At 37.5% G+C, this 21464-nt stretch overlaps 1 protein-coding gene across 1 annotated transcript; it reads left to right on the top strand.

The window, feature by feature from the left end:
- The first annotated feature begins 275 nt into the window (after window positions 1-275).
- LOC140164663 (eukaryotic translation initiation factor 3 subunit B-like) lies at window positions 276-21078 on the top strand. Its single transcript, XM_072188007.1, has 16 exons — window positions 276-637; window positions 6836-7028; window positions 7493-7612; window positions 8345-8402; window positions 10390-10518; window positions 10711-10868; window positions 11629-11760; window positions 12364-12477; window positions 13323-13533; window positions 14422-14617; window positions 15285-15363; window positions 16488-16626; window positions 17113-17238; window positions 18028-18105; window positions 19086-19194; window positions 19544-21078. The coding sequence occupies exons 1-16, from the start codon at window positions 490-492 to the stop codon at window positions 19651-19653; spliced, it is 2100 nt and encodes a 699-aa protein (XP_072044108.1). The 5' UTR covers window positions 276-489; the 3' UTR covers window positions 19654-21078.
- Window positions 21079-21464: the final 386 nt, after the last annotated feature.

Genomic DNA, 21464 nt, shown 5'->3' with positions numbered 1-21464 from the left:
CAGTAAAACAAGAAAGGGTTCATTGGGTGAGATGAGAGGGAGTTGAAAAATGCCAGTTTTTAATGGGGTCAATGTGGCCTGTCTTAGAATGTGGCCGCACATCTCCGTCACCCATTTTTAGTGAGTGCCCCCCCCCCCCGTCCTTCCCTCCTCCGAACTTTTTTTGCACCGCCCATACTCCCTAACATGTATCCACTTTAAAAAACGATATCAATTACGGGGATTGCCCTTGGCCCTTTAGCTTGCTGTAAATTTATCAACTTTTGGCTAAACTCGCAAAATGAAAGCCGATAAAATACGGTATTTATCTACAGTTTCAATCGAAACTGTGAAAAAATATTGAGTAGAGGTGCTCTAAGTGGATTATGCTAGATTTTTTATTACCTTCTGGTCCGTAACATTATGTGTTGATACATTTTAGAGGTTGAAAATAATCAGTAACTTGGGAGTTTTTATCGACGTAGCTATACAGTACATGTGCTCAGCAAGATGGCGGAAGGTGAATGGGAGAAAGTACCGGTAAGAAAACCGGATAGAAGTCATGAAAATGCCGCAAATGAGGGAGAGGATGATGGTTCAGAAGAAGAACCAGATTTCAGCGATCAAGAAGGATTTGTTGATGATATCACCGATGAAGGTAAGACTTGAAAATTGTGTTGCAAAGTTTCCGTATGTTTCGCGGGAATAAAAATACAACACTGCCGAATTTTGATGGCTTTTGCATGCATGGATGAGCAAAATTATTCGGTACTGACAGTAGCAATTTCATGTGGTGGTGTCAATCGGTCTTGATGAGGTTAACTCATAATATTTCCAAATTTATTGTTGTTAATGTTGGAGGTTTACACAATGACAATATGGCTCAGCTTTTCGTCCTTGTTGACCTTGAATGACCTTCAGGCTTCACATCAACAACCTTGAAAAAATTCAGAGAAGAGCTGCCAAGACAGGTTTGTAAACTAAACATCTCACCATCGCGTCCTTTATCATATGGGTAGTGCCTATCTCGCTATTTCTATGGCAGGTGGCAAATTATTATTATTTTAGCGAAGCGTAGGCTAGCGCGTGGAGCTCTTGCGCTTACGGCAAAAATAATATTTTTTTTTTGTGCCGGGCGGGTCACCCGGCGTAGCTAGCTACAACCCTGGTTGGCTCCTAAGCAGTGTTCGAATTAAGGGAAAATAAATGGTTGGCCCACGGACAACCAGGTTACAATTTCTGGTTGTCCGTCGTAAGTTTTTGGTTGTCCGTACTTGGAACAAGTTTTTGCTATAATATACTTGAATATGAGTGTCAAAGGAAACTTCCCCCGTAATGCATAAACTGGGTTTTTTTTGGTATCGAGGGGCTCGATAAAGTAAACAGATAATGGCTGCGGTTGAGTTTCGCAGCTGGGTTGTGGAACCACGTTTAATTTCACGTTTATTTTATTTAAAAATAGTTTCACATTTTAAATATTACCGGCTCAAAAGATACACATACAAAGGTGAGTTTTGGCTACAGATTTATGGTTGTCCGGCTGACAACCGAATCAGTATTTTTGGTTGCCCTGCAACTTTTTTAGTTGTCCCGGGCAACCGGACAACCAAAATTTCGAACGCTGCTCCCAAGTCCCGATCTCCTAGTCCTTGCATGCTGTGTGCGGATAAACTTACTGGGGACCATCACAATCTTCCGTTACAATGTTTCAGGGCTATTTATTGTCCATCTTATAATCAAATTAAGTATTTCTTGGCCAAACTGGAACATGCGTGTTGCGTCCATGTAGTGTACTAAGCGTGTACGCAGTGTAAGGCGTGTGTATACTTTCTTCTGTACCGTGCTATATTTGCGCATGTTTATCGTGGAACCACTAGCGTTCACAGTGTTCCAGTTTGGCCAAGGGGGTACTACACCCCTGCCCAAATTTTTGCCTATTTGCATTTTTCTCAAAAATTATAGCGCATTGGTGACAAGTAAGATATGTATATCGCTCATTCTACAAAATCCGGTGCCAATCCACTATAAAAATTGAAAAAATAAAAGTTGTTCAAAAAGACCTGCTTTTTGTGGTTTTTTTTAAGAGTAAATGTATCACTACTTTATGTAAAAAATTGCCAACACCACTTGCATATTTTTCTTTCAGGAAGTCATGATGTTTTTTAACACTAATACTCACTGTAATGTGAGCTACATTACCGACTACAAAATGGGCTGGTTTTACTCAATCCAAGGTCATAAAAAGCAAACTAAAGATCACTTGAGTAAAATGTAATTTTAACATATTTCACCATTTCATTGAAGTTTTGAAGATGCGTAATTCAGCGTAAATGAGTGTGTAACGTAGCTCACAGTAACGTAGTTCACTGGTTTTTAATGTTTTTAATGTGATTTGCGAACGTTAGAACATTATGTCGGTTAATTCTAATATAAATGGGGTTCGACCACTGGTAGCTTTCACATATTATTAGGAAGTACATGTAATACAAGTGCATACTATAGAATCCTGGTAACGTAGCTCACCAATCTTAACATGGTCGGTCGAAATTTCAATGTTTACAACATTTCTATGCCAAAAATGCTACAGCATCACGATTTTTACTGTGATTTTTAAAAACCTATGAGTGTTTCCTTTTAAAAACCGCAAATTACATTGATACCTCTGTTTTACTTCTTTCCAATAACGTGTGTTTAAAAGGGGTAACGTAGCTCACAGCGTTTTGGTGGAAAGTGCAATTTATTTTAGAATTACACAAAGACGTTTTAATCCCTAAAAAATAATGTTGATAAACAATATGATGGTGCGTTATCTTACTATAATTTGCCTTATGTTGCGTGTATGTATGTGTGTAAAAGGCTCCGTCAGTTTTGATCCGAGCCTCGCCAAATTCGCACGGGGGATGCAGTAAAATACGGGGAGTGTCGTAAGCTACCTTCGGTCGAAATCGGAGGTCAAGGTCAAAGGTCAAATTTTAAACTTGGTCCGATTGGGCTGTAATTCATACAGGAGATCAAGGAAAATACGAGGAGTGTCCTAAGCTACCTTCGGTCTAAATCGGAGGTCGAAGGTCAAAGGTCAAATTTTAAACTTGGTCCGATTGGGCTGTAATTCATACGGAGATCAAGGACAATACGGGAGTGACCTAAGCTACCTTCGGTCGAAATCGGAGGTCGAAGGTCAAAGGTCAAATTTTAAACTTGGTCCGATTGGGCTGTAATTCATACGGGAGATCAAGGCAAATATGGGGAGTGTCCTACTCTACCTTCGGTCGAAATCGGAGGTCGAAGGTCAAAGGTCAAATTTTAAACTTGGTCCAATTGGGCTGTAATTCATATGGGAGATCAAGGAAAATATGGGGAGTGTCCTACACTACCTTCGGTCGAAATCGGAGGTCGAAGGTCAAAGGTCAATTTTAAACTTGGTCCGATTGGGCTGTAATTTATCACGAGAGATCAAGGAAAATATGGGGAGTGTCCTAAGCTACTTTTCGATTGAATGCGGGGATCACATTTGGTTGCGATCGGTAAAGGATTGGGCTCAAAATCCGCGAAAATGTGCATTTTCAAAAGTTGGTGACCATGGTATAAACAATTGCACTTGCTGCCTGTGTTCTATAAATAGCTCTGATGCATTCTGATTCATGTACTTGAACTTGGTAACATCTATATTAAGCCAATGTCTTCCACTGTGGGTTTTGAAAGGTAAAAGGCTCCGTAGCATACGGCCATATGGGTATACCTCTAGTCTAATTAAAAAACAACAAATATGTAAAGAAATCGCATTTATTCAAAGAACATATTCAGGGTTAGATGTGACACTTGAGCAGTGGAAACACATTTTTAGCGATTTTTGAGCCTTTGCAAGGGTTAATCAGGCTGAAGAAAGCATTTAAAGTATGGAAAACTATATGTCCGTGTAGATCTCGTTGAGTTCTACCAGAAAAACAACATATCTAATGCCCTAAATGCTCGACAAAGTGTTTGTGGACCAAAGAATGGAAAAAAGGCTATTGGCACCGGATTTTGTAGAATGAGCGATATTATAGGGGCAAGGACAACAACTACTGCACTGGAAATTTTATTTCAACACAGTTGTGGAGTTACAGTCAAAAATGAGGGAAAACCAATATTTGATCAATAAATCAATAACTACTTGCCTTGAGTTGCTGAATTTTCAGTGCAGTAGTTGTAGTCCTTGCCAGTATACACATATCTTATTTGTCACCAATACGCTATAATTTTTGAGAAAATGCAAAAAATACAATGTAGGCATAAAATTGGCCAGGGGTGTAGTACCCTTTAAAAAATGTTAGTACAGCTCAACTGATCATACTTTTCCTACATTCGACCTTGCATGATTTTTGAGTTGACGCAGTCATGAAAATAACTATAGATACTTGACAGACCATTAGTAGCCCAGTTCTGAACCTTTTCATTGATCATTCATAACAATAGGTATCTGATGGATCAGTGAAGATAAGAAGGGATTATAATATCCGTAACCTTGATATTATAGTACATCTCGAGGAAAAAGTGCAATGGACATGTTTTCATTTTATGTTTCAAATATCCAGCATGAAAATTGAGTATTTAACCCAAAATGGAAAATGGAACAATTTATTGGAAATCTGTTTTAAAACAGATTTTTTTGATATCTTTTTCTGCACTGTATTATACCTAAATTAAGAAATTTTATAAATATTCAAAGAAAATATAGGTCATCCAAAAATTTTTGATTTTTACACATTTTGGGGCAAAAAAGGAAAACTAAGCAAAAATATCAAAATCTGTTTTAACAGCCTCATTCATCAAGTCATAACAAACAGCCTACATGCTTAATTTCTAATAAAATATTGAAATTGTGAAAAATATAGGTATTTATTGATTTTCATGTTTTTTCTTGCAAATATGCTAATAATATGCAAATTATGAAATTGCAAAATAAAGTTTCTACATAGCATACATCTTTCAAGTGTGATGTTCAAAATGACAGACATCAAAAAGAGATTCGATGAAATGTAAAGGTGTAGTAACAATTTTGGCATGGACTGTCTGGTTAGGAAAAGTACGGTAAGTTGAGCTGTATGATAACAGTCCAGTGCCGTACTAAACGCTGTTACTTTTCTATTCGACGAGGATGACAATTTTGACATTGTCTGAGAGGTAAGCAAAAGACCAGTCAAAACTGTTCTAGTTGTCCAAACACTAAAGCAGGCTTCCTCAAATAGATTTGTTGAAGTGCCACATGAAATAAAAGAAACTGCAAAGCGCCACTCAACCCGGCGGGCGGGGGAGTCGGTCTCTGAAGCTAATGATTTTTTTTTAAATTTGAGATGCAAATGACGCCATTTGGTGGAACATTTTGTACTATTTTAGCCTGTCTTTACAAAGATAACATGGTGGCCCTATCGGCTAATGCAAAAATTTAGATTCTCTTTCTATTTAAATATGTTAAAGCTCTTACCTTGTAGATTACAAAACTGAAAATTTTGTTTCAATCGATTTAATGCCAAAATGGCATGAAACCAACAAATTGGCAACAACTTTCTTTTTATTTTCTATATTTTTGATAAGTCCAGTTGCCAGGTAATTTTCTAATTATATATGCATGAATTATGCAAAGTAAAGTTTTCAGATACAATTAAATGAGCTATAGTACTGAGGCTTGGTACATGGGTAGTACACACAAAGTGCTACAAAATTACGGTTGCGTCTGGCAAATTTCAATTTGCATAATTAATTAGGGCCACTAATTAGAAAAGTTGATTAGGGCCCTAATTAATTATGCAAATGGAAATTTGCCAAACGCCACCGTAGGTTTGTTGCATTTCATGTACTACCCATGTACCAAGTTTCAGTGCCATACCTCTTCTAATTGTATCTGAAAACTTTACTTTGCATAATTGCATATATAATTAGAAAATTATCTGGCAACACTGCATGCCAAAATTAAAGAAAATAAAAAGAAAGTTGTTGCCAATTTGTTGGTTTCGTGCCATTTTGACAGGCCATATCTCGAGAACCGAATGCCCGATTAAAATAAAATTTTCAGTTTTGTAATCAAGAGAGCAAGGACTTTCACATATTTAAATTAGAAAAAAATCTATATCCGATAGTGCTACCTTAAAATGTAGAATATTGGAGATATTCCTGATAGATGAAGTTTGATCAAAGGGTTTGATTTAATTTTCATTAAATTTTTAAAAAAAAATCTAAACGGAGCCGCACGCCACTCGGGAAGCCACAGCGCGCCGCTATTTGCGGACCCCTGCACACTGAAGTATCAGAAGGATGGTCCACAATAGATTCACGCAATCATGAATATTAATAGGGATTAAAAAGCTGTCAAATTGGTACCATGTGCTTCTATTGTCCAGTTTGCCATCAAGATTTTGAATGCAAACAGTTCAGATCCAGAACATGATGATCATGTCAGTAAATGAATGTTTTGTTCTGGGACTGATTATTCGGACCAATAACAGTCGATATCTGTGCTGACGAAACTAAGCTGGACGTGGACAACTTTTTGTAACCAGTGACTACAGAAAGACCAGTACCGGTACTCGGTGTTCCAAACATGCTCCTCGAATCAAGGATTCTCGCAAAATTCTTTCGCAAGAATCCAAATGGATTTGCACGCACCCCGCCACTGCCAGATTTCTAGGCCTGCGGCTGCGCATATATCTCTACACTGAAGTCTCTTTTGACTTTATCAGCAGTTCTTGGAATTAAAAAAAAATTAAATCTGATTTCAATATTTTAAAAAATCTGATTTTAAATCAATTTAAAAAAATCAAGAAAATCACCAACCTTGTTTTAATGAATATGATACAATCATTTTGTTGTTCTGTTTTAGAGTTGCTAGGTGACCTGTTGAAGCAGAAACCAAAAGAAGCCGTGGGGATCGACTCTGTTGTAGTAGTGGATAACATACCTCAAGTTGGCAACGACAGGTTGCCCAAACTGAAGAATGTTGTCCGCAAAATCTTCTCTAAATTTGGTCAGATTACAACAGAGCATTATCCGGAGGAAGGTGCAAAGACTAAAGGGTAAGAAAGCAAGGGGTTAACTTTGGTCTTGTTATGATTTTATGTGTGTGAGGGTGGTGTTTTTAAGCAACCTCAAAAAGGACATTTATATGATACTTTAATTACAGAACAGAGGATGTGCAGTCGTGCACAGTTTCTTGATGCAAAAGGTGGAATTTAGACCTGACCTCCTTTGGAGGGTATAATATGTACATGTATATCTCGGTTAGATGGTATAATTTCTGTGTGTAATGTTTATTTCCTCGTTATGGTGATTGACTTAGCCAGGATTGCGTCTCCACGATTGAATAAGACACTGACTACCAGTTCCAATTTTTTTTTATGTCCTTGACCTTTGCTTATGAGCAGATGTGTGTGTGTGTGGTGTCTGCCATCATTACAAAAACATATAATACTGTAGGTTGAACATTTTTTAACAAAATGATTTACTAATTTTGGTCCTACATTTCTTTCTTTCAATTCAGGTTCTGCTTTCTTGAGTTTTCATCACAAGCCAACGCCATTGAGGCAGCCAAACAGATGAATGGTTACAAGTTGGACAAGCTGCACACATTTGCCGTCAACTTGTTCAGTGACTTTGACAAGTAAGCAATTCTAAAGATGTCACTTATACGTTTGGCTGAATTTGAAATATTAAAAACTTGTTTTTTAAGTTGTAAATCTGATTATTACTATTAGTAGTATCACAAGCCTGTTTATCTAGGTTTCATCAGTGAACTGAGCCGATGGGGGCACATCATAATAACAGTTTTTCGTGGTAGAATTGAATCTTAAGCGAGAAAAGCACTGAAAAGCAAGATTCAAAGCAAGAATGCAAGATTTCTTCCAGGCCCAACCACCAGCACCCTGCCAGAACCACCAAATTAAGGGGTACTACACCCCTGGCCAATTTTGTGCCTATTTTTGCATTTTTCTCAAAAATTATTGCGCATTGGTGACAAGTAAGATCTATGTATATTATAGGGGCAAGGACTACAACTACTGTACTGAAAATTCAGCAACTCAAGGCAAATAGTTATTGATTTATTGATCAAATATTGGTTTTCCCTCATTTTTGACTGTAACTCCACAACTGTTGTCTGTGCTGAAATAAAATTTTCAGTGCAGTAGTTGTAGTCCTCGCCCCTATAATATACATATCTAACTTGTCACCAATCCGCTATAATTTTTGAGAAAAATGCAAAAATAGGCTCCAAAATTGGCCAGGGGTGTAGTACCCCCTTAAGTTAATGGAAGTACTTAAAAGTATGAACTTAAATTAGTGATATAAAACCAATGAATCATGTCCCTTCCAACCCACTGTTTTTGTCATGTAGGTATTCGTCAATTCCGGATAAATGGGAGACACCAGAAATACAACCATACAAAGATCATGTAAGTTGTTTTTACACTTATTTTATCATGTTGTCAATGTTAAATCTAGGGCTGCTAAGAATACGCAATTGCGTTATTTGCGCCGCAATTTGCGTATTTTGGCTCCAATTGCGTTTTTTGACATTTTTGAAAAAATCTAAAAAAAAAAATTTTTTTTTTTTTTTTTTTTTTTTTGTTGCGATTTTAATTTTTTTCATGGTTTGGAGACTCACTGGACCTAACATCAAGTGCTACCATCATTAAAAAAAAAAAAAAAAAAAAAATTGGAAAAAAGATACAAAAAAATTACAAGTTTGTATCCAAATGGGACCAATTTGTAACTTGTGTTCACTTCAAAATCTATCTAAGATACAGACTTGTGTACAAAACCAATGCATTTTTATATCTTCAATAGACTATGCAGTGAACACAAGTTACAAATCGGTCCCATTTGGATACAAACTTGTAATTTTTTGTATCTTTTTCCAATTTTTTTTTAAATCAGCCTCATTTGATTGCAGTACCTCTCTCAAGGTCAAGGGACTCTCTATTTCCGCTATAATTTTTTTTTTAAATGCTATTTTTTATTTTTTTTATTTTTTTATTTTCTTTATTTTTTTTATTTTTTTCAATTTTTTTTAATGATGGTAGCACTTCATGTTAGGCCCAGGGACTCTCCAAATCCGCGAAAAAAAAAAATTAAAAATCGCAAAAAAAAAAAAAAAAAAATTTTTTTTTTTTTTAGATTTTGTGTTTTTTGGCTGGAAATCGCGGATTTTTGCGTTTTTTTTGAAAATTCGGGGTGCGTTTTTTGGCCTCCAAAATCGCGTATTCTTAGCAGGCCTAGTTAAATCGCACAATTTTTTGATTGGGTAAAGTGGGGTGCACCCATTTTCAAAGGATGGGGGTGCTCCCACCTGCAAACTAGGGGGTGAGGTGCATCCACCCTTAAAGTGGGGGTACACCCACCTTTAAAAGTGGAGGCGCACCCACCCACCTGTAACTAGTGTGTATGTTTATCAAACTGCTACAGTAGTTTGCAAAGACCTATCACGCTGGCCGACTGCATCGTGTAAAAAATTTCACGAAAGGTCGTTAGTTCAAATCTGCCTCCAGAAGACATGATGCATGGAACAAGTACAAAGCAAATGAGTCAATCAATATCACTTCAACTGGGGATTTCTTTTGTGCTTTATGCACGCATCATGTCTTCTGGAGGCAGATTTGAACTTATGACCTTTCGTGAAATCGCCCTATAAACAGCGCCATGTAGGGGAGTGCGAAGGGCCTATTGCAAAATATAGCAGGTAGTTATGAAATGAATTGCATCATGAATATCACAGTTATCAAAGTATAGGAGCTTTAATACAATGATGAGAATGCAGGGGCACAGAGCAGGTCATACATGAGGCCTATAACCTTTAGTTTTGTAGTGATATTGGTTCACAAGTGGTGAGCCACTCGCTACGCTTAAGGTTAAGACGACTACTGCATTATCTGAGGCTCCAATCTGTGATGGTCCACCTGTCGTTTAGATATATGTGGTGTAATAGGTACAGAATTTGACTCATATTTAATTATGAGTCAGCTTGTGGTCATGGGTTCGAATCCTTGCAGTGCCAACATGTGCACTTGGGTGCTTCACCTGGTTTGCCTCACCCCACACAGGCGTAATGGGAAGCTGTTGGGGATCATTACAATCTAAGTGGTGAGAGGAGCTGCGCTACTGTTACGCCCTGTCCGTGTTGAAGTGCAATGATTCTGATGTATCCAGGGACTGCCTTTTGAAGAGAGCGAGAGCTATTGCTCTCCTTAAATCTGATATAGGAGAGTGATTTTTAGCTCTCCTTAGTTGACCATTCTCTGCTTACATTCTATTGTATGCTCTAAACAGCTCTCCTTGAAGGCTCCAGAAAAAAGTATATGTTTGGTGCGTGCATGCATGCGTGTTCGGCACTATTTAATATGTTGCGTGTGTCTAACCATTCTATTTTTGATTCCATCTCAGGGAAACCTCAAGAATTGGTTGCAGCAAGCAGATTGCCAGGACCAATACTGCGTTATATTCAATGCTGGAGAAACGACAGCAATATTCTCCAACACTCCCACTGAAGCCCTAGTAGTAGAGGAAAGGAAGGTAAGTCAGCCTTGTGCTAAATCTGGGGTTCATTTCACAGGTAAGTCGGCCTTGTGCTAAATCTGGACTGGAGTCCATTTTACTTAACTTCACAAAGCTTCGTAAGTCTCAAAATCAATCATAACTTGCGACGTATCGTAAGTTTCATTGACTTCAATGGTCGACTAAATCTTTGCTTTCATTTCCATACAGCGTTGGACGGAGACGTACGTCCGGTGGTCCCCACAAGGTACATATCTAGCCACTTTGCATCAGAAAGGTATTGCACTCTGGGGCGGAGAGAAATTCCAACAAATTAGAAGATTTGCTCATACCGGCGTGCAACTTATCGATTTCTCACCATGTGAAAGGTAAGGGCAATGGGAAAAAGAATGTTGTGTCACTTGTGTGTACATGGTTGCAAAAAAACACTTGGAAATTGTTTTGTGTAAGACAACAAGTATACAGCATGCAGTGCTTCAAGCGGCCCTATATTTCCTATTTTTGAACTCTTCCACAATATTTTCCTATATTGTTACAAAATTCCTAATTTTTCCAATTTAGGAATTTCGCGTTCTGCGCGCAATTGTTCCAAGAATGGAGGGGGGCGCCATTATGTATCCTTAGCCCTGTGTGCCACAACCCCTAGCTACGCCAGTGCCCGCGCCTAAGATATTCTTGGGTTGGGGGTAGGGGCGCCAATTTTGTTTCTTGCTCCGGGCGCTACCAACCCTAGTTACGCCACTGGCAGGTATATTTTACTGGCCTCTATTTTTGGCCCAGTATATTATTTATAGACAACTCTCCACTAAAGATTAATCCAAATTGATAAATAGATTCCCACAACTAGTGCTCCTAGTTTAGGCCTTTTCTCTCTTGAACCCTTTTTAAAGCATTCAAATGTTAATTCTGGGTGTGTTTTGGGGAGATGGGAGAGGGAGGAGAGGAAGACAGGATGATGGGAGGAAAACAGAGCCAGTCAGTCAATTCTAAATCTCCAGTTCCAGAGGTGTGGCAACAATATAAATGCACGCTAATTTGATTTGATTATTATCGAAAAACAAAATTCTTCAACAACAAAAAATCACACATGACACTTACAGTCCACGTGATGTAATGTTTCTTTTCCAGGTATCTAGTCACCTTCAGCCCACTAATAGACACCAGGGAAGAACCACAGGCCATCATTATATGGGATATACGTACTGGTGCCAAGAGGAGAGGCTTTCATTGTGAGAATGCAGCACAGTGGCCCATATTCAAGTAAGTTATACATTGACGTACCTGCTTTCATACAGAGTATCGAGTTTCCAAGCCAACAAATATCAGAAAGGAGTTACAAGTAAAATTTAAAGAAAAGGAAAAAATGGCCAAGATTCAAGAATAATAATTTTGAATATGATAATATGTTTTCTTTATCTTCTCAAATATTAAAACCAATGGCTTCTAGAACATTTATATATATATTTCCTTGTTCCCTGTATTATATGTGCTGTATCTCAGCACACAGTCTTTACACGCACAGTTTACCTATGCACGATCCTGGAACCTAGGATTGATTGCAGATATCTGAACCAGGGATGGTTCCCCGTTCTCTTAGAATAGCTCTGACACTTTACGTGCACGGATGACTCTTCCTGTACACAGGACCAACAGCTTTATGTGACTTTTGAACCACAAAATGTCACGCATGCACAAGCTGTGTATTGGGGTGGGGGAAGTAATTCTACAATTTATATATTCTGCAAAGTAACTGAACATAATTGCAGAATTACCGACCTTATAGGAAGGGAGGAAAAGTAACCATGTATTATTTTGTGTGTGAAATTAAAATCGGAATGAGCATGTATGTTTTTGTGTTTTTAGGTGGAGTGCCGATGGAAAGTTCTTTGCAAGAATGACGACAGACACGCTTAGTATCTATGAGACGCCATCCTTTGGATTGCTGGATAAGAAGAGTCTTAAAATAACAGGGATTAAGTAAGTTATTCATAACAATATCCAAATCCAGGTGCAATACTCTTTTGTTGATTATAAGGGCTAGATTCTACTATAGTTTGTCCGGCTTATAATTGGCGAAAAAAGAACACTCGTAACATTGTGTATTGATATGGAATGGCGTGCACAAAGTTAGGCTCAGAATTTACGTATGTTGCATAATGTGTGAACATCTCTCGCTTACACAAGCGTAAGATGGGACTTTATTGATGTGCGCAGTAACAAAAACAGAATAATTTTGCCAATTATAAACCGAACAAACAATAAAGGTAACCCTTGTGTGTGCTTTTTGCCATTCGAGAGCACAATAAAATGGCGGAGGCAATCTTAATGTGATACTTTGTCTCAAAGCCCCTGCGTGAATTTGTAAAATTGCCCGTTCTTTGTGCGTTATTCCCGCTGGATTGAGTACATTTTTCCATATACTGTTATTTTTTAAAATCCAAAATTCACCCTACAAAAATCTCACATCTGACATTGTCAGATGTAAAAAAATAGCCCAAGTCGTAAATCTCAATAAAATTCTTCATCTTGAACACAGTGAAACTATCCATGCATATTCCCCCACATATTCTTGTCAAAAAGCTCATCCCAGTTTGATAAAAAAAACCTATAAAACATAAAAAAGTATTAAATTTGGATGGCCCATGACCAGCTGGTGTAGTATCGAGAAAAGTTGAACATGAAAGTAACATTTCAATCTGTGATAAATGGCTGCTCTTTCAGGTCAGTGTTTATTAACCAATTAAGTGTGCTCATTATCAAGTAGTTAATGCTAGGAATGCAAAGCTCAAATTAAAGTGTTGTACGTTAATTTTTTTCACCAGGGATTTTGCGTGGTCGCCAGCCGATAACATAATCTCGTATTGGGTGCCTGAAGAGAAAGAGAACCCTGCACGTGTCACTCTGATAGAGTTGCCGTCGAGGAGAGAACTACGTATTAAGAACTTATTCAATGTTGCCGAATGTAAATTGCATTGGCAAAAACTAGGGGATTATATGTGCTGCAAAGTGGATAGGTACACTAAGAGCAAAAAGGTAGGTCTGCTGCAGAGGTTGATTCCATGTCTTCCCAGAATGCACTTCAAACATATTGGGCTATTCCAGTTGAAATCCATACACCCCCCTCAACTTGAATAGCCTATCGTGCAATGTGATAAAGGATTCAATTTCATTTGATTCTCTCAAATTGGGCAATTCCAGTTAGAATGCACACACCCCCTTCCACACAGGGTGTGTGAATTTCAAGTAGGGGCACCTGATTGAGTGACTTCATTTGAAGTCAGCACTCCCTGTGTAGAAGATTAAGGTCATGTCTTCAATAAGGGTTGTATGGATTTCAACTGGAATAGCCCATTATGTTGTTGAATCTTAAACTTTGTTTACATGAAGTAATATAAACAAGTCAAACATTAAAATATTGTTGTTTATATTTTTGTTTTTTGGCTTTAAATTTGGTCTCATATGAACCGTTCATATCCAATTGCAACCAACCATTATTATGTTTTGATGAATCCAAGTGTGTGAAAATATTGGATACAAAACATAATAATGATAAAATTGGGTGCTTTACGCCCAATATTTATTGGTCTCGCTATGAGTTTCAAAATATTGGACTCGACTACGTCTTGTCCAATATTTTTTAAACTCATAGCTCGACCAATAAACATGGGCTCAATCGATCCAATTTTATATCAAACTTGAGCCAAAGCTGCATTATGGGAACTTTCATGTTATTGTAGTGTTCAAGGTCACATACTGAGGTCAAAGTTCATTTGAGGTCAACTTGTAAAATTGGCGGAAAATGAAGTGTTTAATGTTTCACATGAATATTTACTATGCGTGGTGTTCACTACTCATATCTTCAGACAACATATCTGGGAATGCCGTCCCTGTTTTTACCTTCCTCAATCTTTTCTATTTCAGGGCCAGTTCTGTAATTTTGAGATTTTCCGTATCCGAGAGAAGCAGATTCCGGTTGATTCGGTGGAGGTCAAGGAGGCCATCATTGCATTTGCCTGGGAGCCTACAGGGTCAAAGTTTGTCATCTTACACGGAGAGAGTCCTCGTATATCCGCTAGCTTTTACAACATCAAGGCTAGAGCTAATGTGGAACTCATCAGTAAGAAATGCTATATATGGGTTTTCCATTTTTGCAAGACAATAATTCAAAATCTGTATGTCAGTTTTTCAAATTGTAATCAGCAAAAACTGTGCTTGTTTTTGCTGTTTCAGTTTGAAAATATTACGCACAGAATTGAATTATTATCTTACTGAGTTTTGTGAATAATTTTTTTGTGAAAGAATGAAGGCAAACCAGAGCAGACTGATTTGCAATGAATATAAATAAGGCCCTTCTATTGGGATCCAGGCACATATTAGGCAATGAAAAAAGGTTTGTTTCATAAAGTGTTCATGAAGTTGAGTGCTTCCATTTCCAGCATTATAGGCTCACTATTATCTTTTGCAAAATTCCTTCGCAGTTTTGCTTTCGGCACAGTTCATGGCGTAAACATGAAGTCGGGTTCTGATTGGCCAATTGAAACACATAAGCACTTTATTCACTGATCAATCGTATGACGCAGGTGTAAATTCACATGGGGTACGAGGTGGGATAAAAACTGTGAAGAATCTTTGTACATATTTTGTAATCACAGAACTTAACGGTGGAAATACTCCAATGTAAAGATCACACCTTTTTCCCACACAGACATACACATGTTTAATAAAGCACATTACTTAGGAGGTCACCACATGTTATTACATAATTATTTTTTGCATTCTTTCAGAGTGTCTTGAGCGACGAGTTGCCAATAGTTTATTTTGGTCACCGATGGGACAGTTTGTGATACTCGCAGGACTCAGAGGGTAAGTTCTCTCGTCTCAGTTCCTCAAATATAGTGATTACAAATGTACCATTACAATAATGATATGGTCCAAATTATAGCCTAATAATAATAATAATAATAAACCATGCTTATATAGCGCTTTACACCAAAGTCCCTAAGCGCTTAAACAAATTATACATAGACAAAAACATAACAAATAAACATTAGTATGCAATTTTAAATAAATAAGTTTTCAGAGATGTTTTAAACTGATTAACAGTCTGAGAGTTTTTCACATGTAATGGTAAACTGTTCCAAAGTTCAGAGGCAGCAATAGAAAATGAGCGATGACCATACTGAGTAGAATATGATGAGCTAGTTAGACGAAATTGTGTTGACGATCGAAGACTACGTGGAGGCGTGTAATGCTGTATGAGTTCTTGTAGATAGACAGGTGCAAGATCATTAATACATTTATAAGTGAGGAGGAGAACTTTGTATATAATGCGGTATTTCACAGGTAGCCAATGTAAATCATGAAGGATTGGAGTAATGTGATCACGTTTCTTAGTAAGCGAAATTAATCTGGCAGCCGAGTTTTGAATTCGTTGGAGTTTGGAGATCTGTGAGTCGGGTAAACCATAAAGAAGACTATTGCATTGGTCAAGGCGACATGTAATAAAAGCGTGAACAAGCATTTCAGTACAATTTTATCAAGATATTTTCTGATCTGGCCAATTTTATACAGAGCAAAAGATGCTGAGCGACAAATGTTATTAACAAAAGAATCCATTCTCAGATCATTCTGGACAATTACACCAAGATTGCGAGCATTCCTAGGCAGCGTTGGATTTATCTGGTGCAGCGGAGCAAAATGCTCCCTATTTTGGACAACCTGCAACAAAAATTTCAGTTGGTAATAGTATATCAATTTTTACAATGTAAACATTTGCTAATATATATATAAGAACATCACCTAAATAATGTTTTCACTAAAAATGGCTATGTAAATCCAACACTGCTCCTAGGACTAGAAGATTTTCAATGCTGCCCACTTTATCATCAGGATTTGGACAAGCACCTGTGTTAAATCTCTGTCCAAGGAGTACAAATCAACTACATAACATTGAAATTAATTTATTAATTGTCTATTTATGTTGACAGAATGAATGGTCAGTTTGAGTTTATTGACACCAATGACATGACAATAATGAATGCCAACGAGCACTTCATGGCTACAGATGTGGAGTGGGATCCTACCGGCCGCTATGTCATCACCGGAGTCAGCTGGTGGAGTCATAAGGTAAGCTCAGATGATAATGCTCCATCGTCTCTGTTCCTAAGTCAGTTTGAATTCCACAAGCTAAGGTTGAAATAGAAAGCATTGGGTTATTCCAGTTGAAATTCAAACACCCCCTATGGAAGGTGTGACGTTAATCTTCCACACAGGGAGTGTGAATTTCAAATGGGATTACATGTACGGGTGTCTCTGTTTGAAGTCTACACCCCGTCTGTGGGAGATTAAGGTCATTTCTAGGCCTGCATATGCCCGACACGAAATCTAGAAAACACCAGGCAACTTGCTGATCCTTGTTTTTCCAATCTAAAATGTTCCGAGTCTTGAATTCAACTTCAGTAAGTGTTTTTATCTGGACTACATTAATGTGCCCAGAATGTATAGCAATGTCTTGTTTTCTTGTTTTATTGAATATTGCATGTATGGCATGTGTCTTCTCTCCAATGTGTTACTAATTTATTAAAATTTGTTTTGTTTTTGCTTTTTTCTTAGGTTGACAATGCCTACTGGGTATGGAATTTCCAAGGCAAAGTCCTGCAGAAGTGCACTCGTGAACGCTTCTGTCAAATGCTCTGGCGCCCTCGTCCACCTACACTGCTTTCCGCCGAACAAATCCGAGTAAGTTACAAAGTAACATACTAAAAATCAGTTGAGCAAACAGTGGTGCCCATGTTTGCTTCTTTGACTGTCAGTTTTGTTACTTCACATTTGCAACTAGTTTACGACATGTCCATGGTCATGATAGGCATGATCATTAAATTTTGGAAGTAGGATATTTTCAGTTGAAATTGTTTTCATTGAAAAGATAAAAGACCTCGATTACAGGCGGTTCCGATCAGGGTAACGCCCGATTGTCGGCTACACTTGCCTGTCCTGTAAAAATACCCGACCAGCTATCTCTGGCGACCCCTTCGTTCACCAGGTCACTTGTATCTGGCCAAAGTTTCGTCAGCGTTATCTCCTAGATTTCAGCTGTTAATGCCTAGATATGCCCGACATAAAAAAGAAGAAGAAAAAAAAGAAGAAAAAAAGAAAATTGGTTTAAAAAGTTATGAGCAAAAAGTGTGTCACTTGAAATGTGCCAAATTTTTGGACCCATCATTGTCAATGACTTTCAATGTCTTAATGTATTTGCACAGCTAAACGAAGAACCATCTTACAAAAAAGTGCTCATCTTTTGTGAAATTAGGCTATCACTTCAATTACACTTGTTCACAGCCAAAATCGTTTCAAAGATTTGTGTCCGTGGGCCAAATACACCTTGTTTTGCTATGTTTACTGTACATTTCAGCAAAAGCCAAAAGATCATTTTGTGAGTTGCACCCTTTTGATTTGGTAGGGCAGTGTTGCTCTTTTTAATGAATCTTTTAATTAATGTACTTAAAATTGATGTGTTTTTAATTGCAGGACGTCAAGAAGAACATGAAGACGTACAGCAAACAGTTTGAGCTGAAGGATCGCATGAGCCAATCTAAGGCTTCAAAGGTAAGATGAGACGTTTTCAAATTTCAGAATATGAAATGTTTTTAGACCTGGAACTTTTCAGCTTTTTAGCAGATGTCAGCTTTTTTGTTGCTTAAATTTGTGTGTTTTCTTTTGTTTTTGGCCCAATTTGTGCTATTGTATCCCAATTTCACAGTTTTTCAGCTTTTTTGAGCATTTTCAGCTTTTTTCACTATAGGTCAGTATCAGGTCTGAGAGTGTTACTGTGGATGAGAATGTCACGGTGAACTGTAGATTTGTTCAGCTTTAGAGCAGTAATTACTGATAACAAATCTATATCACTGGGTTAATTGTTTGGTAGAAATGACTGCATATTGAAGCTTATGGCTGTTTTCACAGGGTTTTAAATTTGGTTTCAAATACGGGTGGTTAAAGTGCCAATGCCAATTTATACTCCCCCTGTTGAAGATATTTCCAAAATATTCCACAGGGGTAGTGTGGATTATAAGTGGAATAGCCCATTTGTGTGAAAGAGGGTAAGTGTTGATGGGTTTCACCTTCTTATTCTGAAGGACCGTTATTCCGAAGGGTCGTCATTCTGAAGGCTCATTACTTCGACGGGTTGTTAATTTGAATTAACAACAAGATTGTCATTCTGAAGGGTCAGTACTCCGAATTTAGAACAAGCCTCTCTACTCCCAAGCTTCATTTCTTCTGAATTTTGGAGTACTGTAGTAGTATTGACCCTTCAGAATAGCGAACCTTATTGTAAATTTGGAGTAATAACCCTTTGGAGTAATAACCCTTTGGAGTAATAACCCTTTGGAGTAATAGCCCTTCGGAGTAATGAACCTTTAGGGGATCCTTTGGATGAAAGATTTGTTCACATGTGGGATTGTGGATATCTGGTGTGTAACTTGCTGGCTATCCCTACTCAATATATCCTTATTCAATAATATTTTTGCGAGATTTGCCATAATTCCTTGCTCAACTCGGGACATTGTTTATATCTTGTTTATCAGGAGCTGATAGAGAAACGTCAAACCATGATAGAGGAGTACACCAAGTATGTAGCACGACTGGAAGAACAGTGGCAGGAAGAGAAGCAAATACGCCTGGAGCTACGCAGTGGTAAGCATTGTAGATAGATAGCATACTGGTTCCCTGTGACTTTGATCAATGAACAACATTTTTCAGTAGATATCCACGAAAAAACCTATTTCCAAAATTTCAGTTGACTCTGATTTAGTGTTTGCGAGTTATGTAATGTATGGTTATGTGTAATACATAGCTCCATAGGCCACTGTGTTGTAATTTTAGGTCTTTTGGAGGAAAAAAATGTATATTTTCAAATGATTGACAGCTTTTCCTCCCAGCTACATACACTTAAAGTACTTGTTATGAAGTTTACTTTAGGACTGTTGAATGTCAAATATTTAATTTTAATAATTTGCCATATGGTGGGTTTTTTTATTATCAGGCACAGACACCGACGAGTTGGACTCGCACGTAGAGAACATGGAAGAAGAAGTTATTGAATTCTTTCTTGGAGAAGAAATTACCGAAGTTGACGAATTCGACTACGAGTAGTTGCTACGGAAACACCGCCATTGTTTGTCTTCTGCTGAGCACTGAGAAGATAGAGAGATTAAGCTAAGGAGGGATAATCTGTGAAGTTGGGGACAAGATCAGGTCTGAATATTGAATTCAGACCTTAATATAAGAAAACTTTCTAGTTAATTGTTTAATCGTAGTAGGTTTCAACTGTACATCGCATCGTTTCAATTCTATTTTAGAGTCAAATTTGTGTTCTGTGCTTTAAAAAAAAGCTAGATTTGAGTTACATATTTGCACAAAAAACTGGTTAACAAAGGTTTTGGTGTCCACTTTGTTTTTGTCGGTCTTTGTAGTTTTGTCTCTTCTTTTCCCGGCTCTACTAATAATTTGAAAAAGTGGTAACATTAGGAATTGTAATAACTAAGTGTATTTTACAATCTATTCACAAAGTGAATTTGGTGCTAAATTTGGCAACTAATTGTAAAAAAAAATTGGAAGCACCTGTAATTATTAACTTGGCAATTATACGCTTTATCGCAAAAAAGCGTAAAAAGACGAAAAACATTCTTATAGAAATAAGGACAATTTCTATTGTAATATTATAGCATTTTACGTTTTTGAGCAGTAAAAAAATGAGCATTGCAGTCATCATTGTCAATCATAATTGTCAAATATATTTATTAATAGCAAAACACTTATATATAGTCATTGTTTTATTCCGAAAGTCATCGATTAGTAAACCTAAGTTTTCAAAAATGATAGATCGTACGAAGCTAAAGCAACGATACCTCCCGGAAGCAGCCTTTCTCTCAACCAATCACCGCATGTGTAGCATTAGCATCGCTTGGCTGCCGAGTAAAGATCAGACCTCCGCCTTCACACACAAACGAGACAGCATACGATGGTTTGGAGGTTCCAAATTCTGCTCTAGTGTCGAGGTTGAGGATTTTGTTGCTAAAGCTCAGTGCTTGGTTGTTAATGATGATATTAGGAATGAAACATTTCATCCGCCATTTAGGTTATGTAGGTAAAACAACCAGGGTTTTGGTTTCCAGAAGAATTTTTAAGATGCGACTTGAATCATTTTTACTGACATTACACAGATTTTGTACACCATTTGTGTACAATCGTAGCAGAGCACAAAACATATGCTTCATTCAGCTCCATATTAGGTGAAAATTATCTGTGTTTTTCTCCTGTGTGCGTCAATAAAGTCCCAACTTATCCCCATGAGAACTACCTGCCTATTGGTCAAAAAGGAGTTTTCATTATCAATTGGACCAATCAGCAACATTGTTAGAATAATTTCACCATGCAAAAAAAGTGGGGTGAATTATTTGCAAAACTCCACTCTGATTGGTGATTAAAATGAAGGTATCATGTAATTGACCAATCGGAGGCAATGTTAGATCGGCAGGTAGTGCTCAGGGGGTTAATGCTTGTGCAAGTAATTCTCAACTGTGTGTATGCTATTCTATATAAATCCATGATGTTATGCATGACCTATTACAAGCTGAATGGAGCACAACTTTTGTGCTTTGCAAATGTCGTCTGCCTCACATACTGTCATCTCAAAAGGCTGCCTTGTATGATTTATATTATCATTGTTGTATTCATATTGTATTTTTTATTTCAGCATGCTTCTCTTTCATGATTGAACATGAGATTGTAAAAATATTGCAATAACACTTTGCAGTGTATCTCATCACAATTTGATGACAATAAAAAAAAATCACAAAAGGCAGCCTTTTGAGATACGGCAGTATGCAAGGACGATTACAAGTGTCAGTTGCTAACAATTGTTTCTCTATGATGATAAAAAAAACAGTGCATGATGGGATCAA

The sequence above is a fragment of the Amphiura filiformis genome, chromosome 11, assembly GCF_039555335.1.
Source record: "Amphiura filiformis chromosome 11, Afil_fr2py, whole genome shotgun sequence".
Classification (NCBI taxonomy): Eukaryota; Metazoa; Echinodermata; class Ophiuroidea; order Amphilepidida; family Amphiuridae; genus Amphiura; species Amphiura filiformis.
The sequence above is the reverse complement of the archived record's forward strand: the minus strand, read 5'-3'. Positions and strand labels throughout refer to the sequence as shown.

Bases quoted from the DNA above. Each gene is read 5' to 3' on its own strand.
- LOC140164663 (XM_072188007.1), top strand. From the start codon at position 490: ATGGCGGAAGGTGAATGGGAGAAAGTACCGGTAAGAAAACCGGATAGA. The intron at 7,029-7,492 runs GTAAGAAAGCAA...CTTTCAATTCAG, and splicing joins GAAGGTGCAAAGACTAAAGG to GTTCTGCTTTCTTGAGTTTT. The intron at 19,195-19,543 runs GTAAGCATTGTA...TTTTATTATCAG, and splicing joins ACGCCTGGAGCTACGCAGTG to GCACAGACACCGACGAGTTG.